This window comes from Ranitomeya variabilis, chromosome 8, assembly GCF_051348905.1.
Source record: "Ranitomeya variabilis isolate aRanVar5 chromosome 8, aRanVar5.hap1, whole genome shotgun sequence".
In the NCBI taxonomy this organism is placed as follows: domain Eukaryota; kingdom Metazoa; phylum Chordata; class Amphibia; order Anura; family Dendrobatidae; genus Ranitomeya; species Ranitomeya variabilis.
This window is the reverse complement of record NC_135239.1, coordinates 13,243,964-13,257,124: the sequence shown is the minus strand read 5'-3', so window position 1 is coordinate 13,257,124 and position 13,161 is coordinate 13,243,964. Positions and strand designations below refer to the sequence as shown.

The window sequence follows — 13,161 nt, the reverse complement described above, 5'->3', positions numbered from 1 at the left end:
GCGCACACTTACATAGATTTACCTGCATGGTGCACACTTGCCTAGATTTACCTGCATGGCACACACTTTCCTAGATTTGCCTACATGGCGCACACTTGCCTAGATTACCTAGATTTTCCTACATGACGCACACTTGCCTGGGTTTGCCTGCATGGCGCACGCTTGCCTGGGTTTGCCTGCATGGCGCACGCTTGCCTGGGTTTGCCTGCATGGCGCACGCTTGCCTGGGTTTGCCTGCATGGCGCACGCTTGCCTGGGTTTGCCTGCATGGCGCACGCTTGCCTGGGTTTGCCTGCATGGCGCACGCTTGCCTGGGTTTGCCTGCATGGCGCACGCTTGCCTGGGTTTGCCTGCATGGCGCACGCTTGCCTGGGTTTGCCTGCATGGCGCACGCTTGCCTGGGTTTGCCTGCATGGCGCACGCTTGCCTGGGTTTGCCTGCATGGCGCACGCTTGCCTGGGTTTGCCTGCATGGCGCACGCTTGCCTGGGTTTGCCTGCATGGCGCACGCTTGCCTGGGTTTGCCTGCATGGCGCACGCTTGCCTGGGTTTGCCTGCATGGCGCACGCTTGCCTGGGTTTGCCTGCATGGCGCACGCTTGCCTGGGTTTGCCTGCATGGCGCACGCTTGCCTGGGTTTGCCTGCATGGCGCACGCTTGCCTGGGTTTGCCTGCATGGCGCACGCTTGCCTGGGTTTAACCGCATGGTGCACATTTTGAAGAAATTGGTTCCATGCCGATGTCTGATTAAGAAACCATGTGGTGCCAGAATAACCTCCCATCTGTGCCACGATAATGTAAATGCTGCCATACTGTGACCACATAATATCGATATACCTAAGATCTAATGGCCTGACACCTCACTGTGAAGCATTGTTGTTGCCGGCTCCACCACCTGCCTGGGAGCCGATGTTCTGTGTTTTCCGCTGCATATCGCTCACTATAAAGTGCAGGTCGTCTGATGTCCTGGCTAACGAAGGCCTCCCTTTCTTCCTGCAGGTAAACGATCTGTGCTGGCACGTCCGGTGTCTGTCCTGTAGCGTGTGCCGGACGTCCCTGGGGCGGCACACCAGCTGCTACATCAAAGATAAAGACATATTCTGCAAGCTTGATTATTTTAGGTACTATTCACGTATGTATTCATCACGCCCGTGTGACTGTGTCCGTTACTCCATATTTGCCCGCTGTATTCATATCTCTTTTGTACTCCCCGCATGTTCAGGTTGATGCCACACTGGAGACTTCTCAAAACTGGTGCAAAGGAAACGTGGAGCGCTTGCCCATTACTTGTGGGTAACGTCCCTACTTTTCCTATGCACCAGTTTTGTGTGAGGTTTGCATGATTATACATTGAATCATCTGGTTTCCCATGTAATGGTTCAGCTTTTCTTTTGTGCATACGATATTGCTGCAAATAAATGATGTAGTTGAGTTAATGCATCTCTAAAAATATTGCATCTGATGATGGGATCTGGGGGCCGATTTTGCGTTTTTGAAGTACCCAATCAAGTTGGACGGAATGCAGGCTATTCCTGTACTCTGAAGCTAGTGTTCATTTCTCTGCAGCGCCTCCGCAGGGGAAGAGATGCATTACAATGTTTGGTCCTCCTGAGTCATTGCTGCAAGTTCTTACAATTCTCTGTTCTAGCTAATGGCATGTGTGCAAAAAGACTCACTGGTGCCTGGCACAGCGGCTAGACCCCAGCCCCCCGCACCTCCTCCGATCTGCCAGCATCCCAGACCCCTCTTCTGATTAGCAGGCACAACCGCCATATGAGTTGTTACTGGTCATATTAATCACAAGGGATTCCCGACGGGGAAGGTAGGAGGACGTGTACAAGCTTCTGGCAGACAGCCACCAATGTGGCCACAAGATTGGGGTCATGGGAATGTTTTTGCACAATTCTGCCCCCCGCCTCGTTATATCCTCACAATGCTCTAATAAAATATTTGGAGATTATTTAGGGGAAATATCGTTGTACCAAATACTGATGGATATAATCTGTTTTTTTGCACCATGTTTGTTTTGCTTGTCCTGCGACTGGTTAATGACCCATTTTCCATGGTTTTGCCATCCAGGCGATATGGAACGCGGTGTTCACGTTGTGGCAGACACATCCACTCCACAGACTGGGTGAGGCGAGCGAAGGGCAATGTCTACCACCTGGCATGCTTTGCCTGCTACTCCTGCAAGAGGCAGCTTTCCACGGGGGAAGAGTTTGCCCTGGTGGAGGAGAAGGTTCTCTGCCGCGTGCATTACGACTGTATGCTGGACAACCTAAAGAGAGCGGTGGAAAACGGTGCGTGCCTCCATCACTCCGAGCTGCAGGACTGGGGGCTTATGTCATGCAACAAAAATGTAAATTAGATTTTTTTTTATTTTTTTTCAGGGAATCGGGTTAGTGTGGAAGGGGCTTTGTTGACAGAGCAGGATATTAATCAACCGAAACCAGCGAAGAGGGCACGGACCAGTTTCACTGCAGACCAGCTCCAAGTAAGTGTCTAGTGGGGCTCTGAGCAGCTAAACGAGGGGAAGAGGTAATGTTGTGATTAAAATGCAGGAAAAGCAATAGGGCCCAAGAAGTGTTGTCAGAGGAACGAATACCTATGTAATGTTAGAATTCATAAAACAAATGCAACCTTATAGCTCAATATTTATTTATTTAAGGTTATGCAAGCACAATTTGCTCAAGACAACAACCCTGACGCACAAACGCTACAGAAGTTGTCAGAAAGGACAGGTCTTAGCAGACGTGTAATACAGGTAATGAGCACTTGTATTAAATGGTTGACGTTAGGTGCTTTATTGTGCTTCTGTTTAGTGCAGAATCTAACACTAGAGCTGCACTCACTATTCTGCTGATGGTGCTGGATGCATACAGTACAGACCAAAAGTTTGGACACACCTTCTCATTTAAAGATTTTTCTGTATTTTCATGACTATGAAAATTGTACATTCAGACTGAAGACATCAAAACTATGAATTAACACATGTGGAATTATATACTTAAAGGGAACCTGTCACCCCCCCCCCCCCCCAGTCGTTTCAAACTAAAAGAGCCACCTTGTGCAGCAGTAATGCTGCATTCTGACAAGGTGGCTCTTTTAGTTCTGGTTGCTGTAACTTGAGAAATAATCCGTTTTATAATTTGTCTGAAATACCTGCTCCTCAGTCAAGTGGGCCGGCGTTTCCCCCCTGCTTCAGACAGCACACAGCTGTCACTCACATCTTCTTGGCGCCGGGCGCCGCCTCCTCCTCACCGCTGTTTTCAAAAGTAGCCGGCGCCTGCCCTCTTTTCCCCTGCCTGGTGCAGGCGCAGTGAGCGCTGCCCGTCTTTCCTCATATGCAGCCCAGCTGACTGCGCCTGTGCGGCCGCCCTGCTTGTGAATCCCAGCCCCGCAATGTGAATAAATCATAAGTCACTGCGGGGCTGGGATTCACAGGCAGGGCGGCCGCACAGGCGCAGTCAGCTGGGCTGCATATGAGGAAAGACGGGCAGCGCTCACTGCGCCTGCACCAGGCAGGGGAAAAGAGGGCAGGCGCCGGCTACTTTTGAAAACAGCGGTGAGGAGGAGGCGGCGCCCGGCGCCAAGAAGATGTGAGTGACAGCTGTGTGCTGTCTGAAGCAGGGGGGAAACGCCGGCCCACTTGACTGAGGAGCAGGTATTTCAGACAAATTATAAAACGGATTATTTCTCAAGTTACAGCAACCAGAACTAAAAGAGCCACCTTGTCAGAATGCAGCATTACTGCTGCACAAGGTGGCTCTTTTAGTTTGAAACGACTGGGGGGGGGGGTGACAGGTTCCCTTTAACAAAAAAACATCTCGATTGGGTTCAGGTCTGGTGACTGTGGAGGCCAGGTCATCTGGTGTAGCACCCCATCACTCTCCTTCTTGGTCAAATAGCCCTTACACAGCCTGGAGGTGTGTTTGGGGTCATTGTCCTGTTGAAAAATAAATGATGGTCCAACTAAACGCAAACCAGATGGAATAGCATGCCGCTGCAAGATGCTGTGGTAGCCATGCTGGTTCAGTATGCCTTCAATTTTGAATAAATCCCCAACAGCGTCACCAGCAAAGCACCCCCAGACCATCACACCTCCTCCTCCATGCTTCACGGTGGGACCCAGGCATGTAGAGTCCATCCGTTCACCTTTTCTGCGTCGCACAAAGACACGGTGGTTGGAACCAAAGATCTCAAATTTGGACTCATCAGACCAAAGCACAGATTTCCACTGGTCTAATGTCCATTCCTTGTGTTCTTTAGCCTAAACAAGTCTCTTCTGCTTGTTGCCTGTCCTTAGCAGTGGTTTCCTAGCAGCTATTTTACCATGAAGGCCTGCTGCACAAAGTCTCCTCTTATTAACAGTTGTTGTATGAAGCGCCCCCACTGCCGCAGGGCCGAGGGGTACCCGGTACCGGGCCTCTGAGTCTCTGCTCCGGGGGTTGTCACGGCGGCTAGGCCCCGGTCCGTGACCCTGCCGTGGGGCGCACAGTGAATAATAGGTGTGGATGAAGGTAGTGGTGGTGCGGTGCAGTAAATAACGAGGACACCAGGTTGCAGTCTCTTTACCTCTTTACTGATGGGTTTTGAGACCTCAGTCCAGAGCGCTGTCCACCGGGCTGTCAGAGACCGGCCGGTCCAAAGGGATATCAGGAGTTCTCTTTACAGGTGGGAATCAGTGTCTACCTTCTAGCGCTGGGTGTTGTAGTCCTTCCCTGCTGAGCTCCCGGGACAGTCCTCACAACTCAATCTGTCTCTCTCTGATGTTCGTTCTCTCCGTCCCCCAGGTGATATGATAGGACGCACCCGTATGACGGGGTAGGCCTGGAGGTCTTCCGGGACCCTAGAGTCGCCCCTCTCCCACAGCTGCCTCCGTTGTCTGCTTAGGTGTTCAGTGAGACAGCCAACCTGTAATTAGCTGTCCTGCCGTGGTTTGCAGTAGTACTTAAAGTCTCTTACTTGCTCGGCGTTCCGGCCACCGACTGTTTGCGCCTCAGAAGGATGTTGCCTCGGTCTAACAGCACGACTCCTTCTGGTCCTAATTCCTCTTTTACTGTATTCCCGTTGTGCACTGGTTAGTTCTGCTCTGAGGATTCTGTCAGGATCCCATCCCTGACAGGTCCTCTCACTAGCTCTTCCCAGCTACTTCTCCCACTCTTCCTGTCCAACCCCCAGTTTTACCAGAGTGTGAGGAGTGGCCTACTAGATAGGACCACCCCCCCCCTGGTGGCCGGAGTGTGAAGTGTAGTGAGGTGTTACCTGATCAGAGAAACTCCTTTAGTGCAATCAGACATACCATAGCTCCCCATAGTGGCGGAGCCACAGTACTGCAACGACCAGGACTCTGGGGCGCTGCACTCCCCCCGGTTAAATCCAGTACTCCGGGACTGGGAAAACAAGAACAATAATACATGTTAACAGAAAACACACAAAATTTTTGAAATAGCATGAACAATTAAACATAACAGTGCTTCCCTTTACGGGAGGTGAGGACTCTTGAACGTTGCGAAAGTTAGGTCATGCACAGTTTGACTCTCAGTTCAGTGATTGAAACAGCGGGGACCCCGGGTAAACAAAGGGGCCCCCTTGTGAAAGTTTTTGAGCAATTCACTGTCCATTACTCTATTGTCCATTTTAAAACCTGTAACAAAAGATATACACACAAACATTTTCAACTGAATAGCAACCCCCGCTAATACCTCCAAGTCTTGTAGCGGAGAGGAGTTTGATTTTGAGTGCTGCGTGTGGACCGTCGCAGCGCAGGGGTTGCTATTGGCCTAACAGGGCCCGATATGCTGGCTACCGCTGGTGTAGTGTACTGTCTTCTAGCTACACTTCTAGTGAGTCTGGGTAGCACTGGCAGGCTGGAGCTCTCAGGGCTGCTGCTATCAACAGTGGGTACAGCAGATTCACTGATAGCAGAGGGAGGATTTGCCGGTTCAACGGTTGGCATGGCATCTTCAGGTAAGGCTTGTTGAGGTTGCGGGGCCGGATGATCTGGTACCACCATTGTTTCTGGTGGGTCCGGCTGTGGAAACGTTAGAACAGGTACCACGATGGCCTGATTTATCTGAGTCCAGGACTGGGGAAAGTCACCAAGGACGGTATGAATCATCTTCTCCTTTTCCACCGGCGGAGAGATTCTTGGGGCCGTGTCCCTCTCTCTCAACTTATCGGGGCAGACCTTAAGGTGATCCCTGGATACCGCTGTCGAGGTCTCCCCTCTGTCCTTGCTGATGAGACAGACCTTCGTGTTGTCGAAGTCGGATGGCAGGATGGTATACGGTTCCGCTTCCCATTGGTCATCGAGCTTGTGTAATCTCCTCTTTCGTTTAAGTACTTGCTCACCAGGTGACAGGGGAATCGCAGGAGCGTGTTGGTTGTAGTCCCTTTCTTGTTTCTGCCTAGCCTGGGCGAGACTTCTTTCTACACTCTCCTGTACTTCGCGGTACCTTCGCTGCCTTTCTGCATCCCAATCTGCATCTGGCGAGGTATCTTCGGGCACTAGGACCCCCATGTCCAGATCAACGGGTAACCGACTAGATCTTCCTCGCATCAGGTACGCTGGAGTACAGTTGGTGGAACTTACTGGGATGTGATTGTACATATCCACCAAGTCAGGCAACTTTATCGGCCACAGGTTCCGTTCCTCCACAGGCAAGGTCTTCAATAAATCGATTACCACTTGATTCATCTTCTCGCACATCCCGTTGGTTTGAGGATGGTACGGTGTGGTTCTGTTCTTCCTGCACCCGTACAGTTGGCAGAATTCTTGAAACACTTCTGCTTCAAATGCAGGTCCCTGATCGGTCAGTACCTTCTCTGGGTAGCCATGGGGCCTACAAAAGTGCTGCTGGAAGGCCCTGGCGGCAGTCCTGGCCGTTAGATCCTTGACAGGTACAACCACCAAAAACCTGGAGTAGTGGTCCACGATGGTAAGGGCGTAGATATAGCCCGACCGGCTAGGTGTCAGCTTCACATGATCCAGCGCGACCAGTTCGAGCGGCCGTTTGGTGATGATAGGCCGCAGGGGAGCCCGTTGACTGTCACGGTCCTTCCTGCGCAGACTACATGGACCACACTCCCGACACCACTTCTCAATGGTTCTCTTCATGCCAATCCAATAGAACCTCCCTCGGAGTAGCCTCTCTAGCTTCCTCCATCCGAAGTGTCCGGCTCCATCGTGGTAGGCTCCCAGAACCATGGGCGCATCTCGCCTTGGCACCACTATCTGCCACACCAATTCATGAGTACGTGAGTCGATGCTCCTCCTGCACAGCTTGCCATCATGGATAAACAGTTTGCTTCTCCCCTTCCACAGCTGTTGGGTTTCCTGTGGAGCATCTGGGCCGGGATGCAACCCTGCCTGCGTCAAGAGCTCTTTCACCCGACGGACCGCGGGGTCACCATCCTGGGTTTCTGCCCACCCGTGATGAGGCAGGGGATTCAGCGTGGCATCTGGTTGGTTCCCGTGCCTGTTCTTCACATGATGAGAGTTCTGAGTGGCTTTGGGGCGATGGAATGCAGGCAGCTCCACCTCTTCAAGTGCCTCCGGGTCTTCTCCCGTTTCTGGCAAATTGGGCATTCGGGACAAGGCATCGGCATTGGCATTCTGGTGTCCTGCCCGGTACTTGATGGTGAAATCGTAGTTGGACAGCCGGGCCATCCATCGCTGTTCCAAGGCCCCTAGTTTGGCAGTATCCAGATGCGTTAGGGGATTGTTATCCGTAAAGACGGTGAATTTCGCGGAGGCCAGGTAGTGTTTGAACCTCTCTGTCACTGCCCAGACGAGGGCCAGGAATTCCAGCTTAAAGGAACTGTAGTTATCAGGGTTCCTTTCTGTGGGACGGAGTTTCCTGCTGGCGTAAGCGATCACCCTTTCTTTGCCGTTCTGAACCTGGGACAGCACGGCTCCTAATCCCACATTACTGGCATCTGTGTACAGCACAAACGGTTGAACGTATTCGGGGTAAGCCAGTACCTCTTCTCCCGTCAGTGCCGACTTCAAACAGGTGAAGGATTCCTCCAGCTCCTCGTTCCAATCAAAGAGGGTTTTCCTCCCCTTGGTCTTCTTTGGTTGGCCCACCAGCAGGTTTTGCAAGGGTGCGGCCTTCTTGGTGAAGTCCTTAATGAATCTCCGGTAGTAACCTACCAACCCGAGGAACTGCCGGACTTCGTGGAGGTCACTAGGCTTTGGCCAGTCCTTGATCACTGTGACCTTGTCGGGGTCTGGGGCCACTCCTTCAGCGCTCACCACATGGCCCAGGTACTGCACTTTAGGTTTGAGCAGATGACACTTGGACGGTTTCACCTTTAAGCCGAAATTGGACAGGGCTTCAAACACCTCGGCCAGGTGCTTCAGGTGGTCTTCGTAGGTCTTAGAGAAGACAATGACATCATCCAAATACAGCAGCACAGTTTAAAAGTTCATGTGTCCTAGGCAGCACTCCATCATCCATCCTCTAGAACGTTCCAGGAGCATTGCACAGTCCGAAGGGCATGTAGTTGAATTCGCAGAGACCCATTGGTGTCGTGAAGGCCGTCTTCTTTGTCCGCCTCCGCTACAGGAACCTGCCAGTACCCACTGGTGAGATCTAAGGTAGAGAAGTAGTTAGCAGATTTTAAGGCGGCCAGAGACTCCTCTATCCTGGGCAGTGGGTATGCGTCCTTATGTGTAATGCGATTCAACTGCCTGTAATCAACACACATCCTCATTGTACCATCTTTCTTTTTAACAAGGACTAACGGAGCTGCCCAGGGGCTACAGCTGTCTCTCACCACCCCAGCCTCCTTCATTTCCCGCAACATGTCCTTGGCACACTGGTAATGAGCTGGGGGTACAGGGCGATATCTCTCTTTTATGGGTCGGTGATCTCCCGTGGGGATGTGATGTTGGATCCCTTTCACCTGCCCAAAATCTAAGGGGTGTTTGCTGAATACCTGCTCGTACTCGTGTACCACCCTGTAGGCCCCCTGTTTTTGATGGGATGGGGTAGAGTCAGTGCCCACATGCAATTCCCGACACCAGTCTTTCGAGTGCTCTGCAGAACCTTTGTTCTCCGCCACGTTTGACGGGACCAAGGGTTCAGGTGTCTGTATCACACTATTATTGACAGTGAACAGTTTGGCGAGCGTGGTATACTTGGTGAGGTGAACCTCTTCCTCCCCACAATTGAGGACACGTACGGGCACTCTCCCCTGGCGGACGTCGACCACCCCCCGGGCTGTCAGAACAGTAGGCCTATTGTCTGAATATACGGGTTCTACCAAGGCCTGGTAGTCCTTACCCCTGAGGCCTATGGCTGCCCGACACCATATCAACATCTCACTCCTGGGGGGTATCGCGATGGGGTTTGAATCACTCACAGTGACACGACCAATCTCACCACCAGTCAGCTCTACCTGCTGTCTCTGCATCAGAGCTCTGATTTCCCTCTGCAGGGCACGTTGCTCGCTGTGGCCAGCGGTTTCTGCCACCTGTTGCAACAAAACAATAACTTCTGCAAGACAATTTTCTATAACATTAGTACCAAGAGTCATCATGGGATTACATTCTCGACGATCAATATCAACAATCACAATCCCTTGGGCTTTCAATTCCACCCGCCCCACCTTGATGGTGACCTCCTTATACCCCACTTGTGGCAACGGCTGACCATTACTGGCTATTATGGTGAAATCATCGTCAGGGCCACGAGTAATATCAGCGTCCTCCCAATACCGTTTATAAAGCACGTAAGGTATAGTCGTCACCTGAGAACCGGTGTCCAGCAAAGCGTTCAAGGGGATTCCATCAATCACTACAGGGAGAACTGGTCGTCCTCCAATATACTTGGTTCTCCAATGCTGCGGGCCTGATCGTCCTACTCCTGGGGGTTGGCCCTTTGCCCCAGGGGTTGCTCGTTTAAAGGACAGTACCTTGCAAGGTGGCCCACCTGGTGACATCGGCGGCAGATGGGTCGTCCGTCCTGATGGAAGCGATCGCTGTCCCGGCCTCTGGTTGGTGGGGTCCTCTTCTGTCGCGTCCAGGGGACATCTTCTGGTCTGGAGGCTAGCTGGATCTTTTCTTTGGGGGCCTCCTGTAGGGCCTGCACCGTCCGGGCTAGGGCAGCAACGCTCTTGGTTAGCTCTTGCATCTGGAGGCGAAGTCCTGCAGGGGAGTCGTCCTCGAAGCTCTGGGCGTCGGCCTCCGCGGCAACTGGGGTATCCGATGCCACCTCCTGGTGGTATGTGAGAGCGGGGCGCCTGGGTGGTATTGCGCGGTTGGGCTGTCGCTCCTGCAATGCCTGGATAGCTTTATCCTTGAATTGCGCAAAAGTCAAGTCTGGATTTTGCATGGCCAGGAAGTGCAATTGGCCCCGCTGGTGACTGCACAGGAGCCCCTCAATGAACCGCTCCTTCAGGAGTTTATCCTCATCCTGCACGCTGCCGGGGTCACTCTGCTTAATGGCCCGCATCGCCTCCTGGAGATTAAGGGCATAGTCCCGTAAGCTGTCCTGCGGCCTTTGTTTGCATCCATAGAAAGTCAGTTTAATTTCTGTAGCAGTGCGAGTATCGAAGGTGGCTTTAAGCTTTGCAAAAACCTGCTGTGCAGTTCCTTTATCCTCGGCGGGCCAAGACTTCAATTCTCTCAGAGCCGCCCCAAAGAGTTGGCCGGTTATCATATGAACCTTCTGAGGCTCTGTCAGGGGATAGAACTCAAGCAGGCTGCAGAGCCCTTCTTTAAAGTCGGTGAATGTATGCGACTCCCCAGAGTATCGTGGGAGCCAGGCCGCTCCGGGCAGGTACGGCATGGAGAAGGGCATTATGGCTTTTGTGTTAGCGGCAGTGTCCGACTGGCTGAGGGGGACAGCGGGTTCTGCGGCAACCGGTGGTGGTATTAGGGCCGCGGCTTCACTCGCTGCGGGGACCGGAGCTGCCCCTGCGTCCGCGACTGCGGCCGCCACCTCCTCTCCTCCCGACTCAGACATGGCTGTCCCTTCCTCCCACTAACCTGCTGGAGGTCGGAGTTCCTCTTCCGGGATTGGCGCCTTACTGCGCTTTCCGTTCCGCGCTTCTTTTGGCTGGTTCCGCCCACGAAGCTAAGGCTCCTCCCTCCGTGCGCGGCAATGGCAAATTTTGGCGGTAAATGGCAATACACAGTCCAAGCACAATAAATCACAGTTCCAAGACACACATGACCTGACTCTTCAGGCTTAAGTAGATCCTGTTCGTGACGCCAAGTTGAAGCGCCCCCACTGCCGCAGGGCCGAGGGGTACCCGGTACCGGGCCTCTGAGTCTCTGCTCCGGGGGTTGTCACGGCGGCTAGGCCCCGGTCCGTGACCCTGCCGTGGGGCGCACAGTGAATAATAGGTGTGGATGAAGGTAGTGGTGGTGCGGTGCAGTAAATAACGAGGACACCAGGTTGCAGTCTCTTTACCTCTTTACTGATGGGTTTTGAGACCTCAGTCCAGAGCGCTGTCCACCGGGCTGTCAGAGACCGGCCGGTCCAAAGGGATATCAGGAGTTCTCTTTACAGGTGGGAATCAGTGTCTACCTTCTAGCGCTGGGTGTTGTAGTCCTTCCCTGCTGAGCTCCCGGGACAGTCCTCACAACTCAATCTGTCTCTCTCTGATGTTCGTTCTCTCCGTCCCCCAGGTGATATGGTAGGACGCACCCGTATGACGGGGTAGGCCTGGAGGTCTTCCGGGACCCTAGAGTCGCCCCTCTCCCACAGCTGCCTCCGTTGTCTGCTTAGGTGTTAAGTGAGACAGCCAACCTGTAATTAGCTGTCCGGCCGTGGTTTGCAGTAGTACTTAAAGTCTCTTACTTGCTCGGCGTTCCGGCCACCGACTGTTTGCGCCTCAGAAGGATGTTGCCTCGGTCTAACAGCATGACTCCTTCTGGTCCTAATTCCTCTTTTACTGTATTCCCGTTGTGCACTGGTTAGTTCTGCTCTGAGGATTCTGTCAGGATCCCATCCCTGACAGGTCCTCTCACTAGCTCTTCCCAGCTACTTCTCCCTGTCTTCCTGTCCAACCCCCAGTTTTACCAGAGTGTGAGGAGTGGCCTACTAGATAGGACCACCCCCCTGGTGGCCGGAGTGTGAAGTGTAGTGAGGTGTTACCTGATCAGAGAAACTCCTTTAGTGCAATCAGACGTACCATAGCTCCCCATAGTGGCGGAGCCACAGTACTGCAACGACCAGGACTCTGGGGCGCTGCATTGTAGAGATGTGTCTGCTGCTAGAACTCTGTGTGGCATTGACCTGGTCTCTAATCTGAGTTGCTGTTAACCTGCGATTTCTGAGATTGGTGACTCGGATAAACTTATCCTCAGAAGCAGAGGTGACTCTTGGTCTTCCTTTCCTGGGGCGGTCCTCATGTGAGCCAGTTTCTTTGTAGCGCTTGATGATAAGTTTGCCCAATTTTTTGGACTGACTGACCTTCATTTCTTAAAGTAATGATTAAAGTAATAAAGTGATAAAGTAATTCGTTTTTCTTTACTGAGCTGCTTTTTTCTTGCCATAATACAAATTCTAACAGTCTACTCAGTAGGACTATCAGCTGTGTCCACTAGACTTCTGCACAACACAACTGATGGTCCCAACCTCATTTATAAGGCAAGAAATCCCACTTATTAAACCTGACAGGGCACACCTGTGAAGTGAAAACCATTTCCGGTGACTACCTCTTGAAGCTCATCAAGAGAATGCCACGAGTGTGCAAAGCAGTCATCAAAGCAAAAGGTGGCTACTTTGAAGACCCTAGAATATAAGACATAATTTCAGTTGTTTAACACTTTTTAGTTAAGTATATAATTCCACATGTGTTAATTCATAGTTTTGATGCCTTCAGTGCGAATTTACAATTTTCATAGTCATGAAAATACAGAAAAATCTTTAAATGAGACGGTGTGTCCAAACTTTTGGTCTGTACTGTACATTACATTACTGATCATGTATTATACTCCAGAGCTGCACTCACTATTCTGCTGGTGCAGTCACTGTGTACATACATTACATTACTGATCCTGAGTTACATCCTGTATTATACCCCAGAGCTGCACTCACTATTCTGCTGGTGCAGTCACTGTGTACATACATTACATTACTGATCCTGAGTTACATCCTGTATTATACCCCAGAGCTGCACTCACTATTCTGCTGGTGCAGTCA

The 13,161-nt window shown here is 51.9% G+C and overlaps 1 protein-coding gene across 8 annotated transcripts in view; it reads left to right on the top strand.

The window, feature by feature from the left end:
- Positions 1-13,161, top strand: part of LHX8 (LIM homeobox 8) — a 56,367-nt gene that overhangs the window by 37,887 nt on the left and 5,319 nt on the right. For all 8 annotated transcript variants that reach the window (XM_077277573.1, XM_077277578.1, XM_077277572.1 and 5 more), the window contains 4 exons: positions 998-1,119; positions 2,078-2,298; positions 2,389-2,492; positions 2,667-2,762. In XM_077277573.1, the coding sequence (XP_077133688.1) occupies positions 998-1,119; positions 2,078-2,298; positions 2,389-2,492; positions 2,667-2,762 (543 nt within the window). The remainder of the gene's footprint in view (positions 1-997; positions 1,120-2,077; positions 2,299-2,388; positions 2,493-2,666; positions 2,763-13,161) is intronic.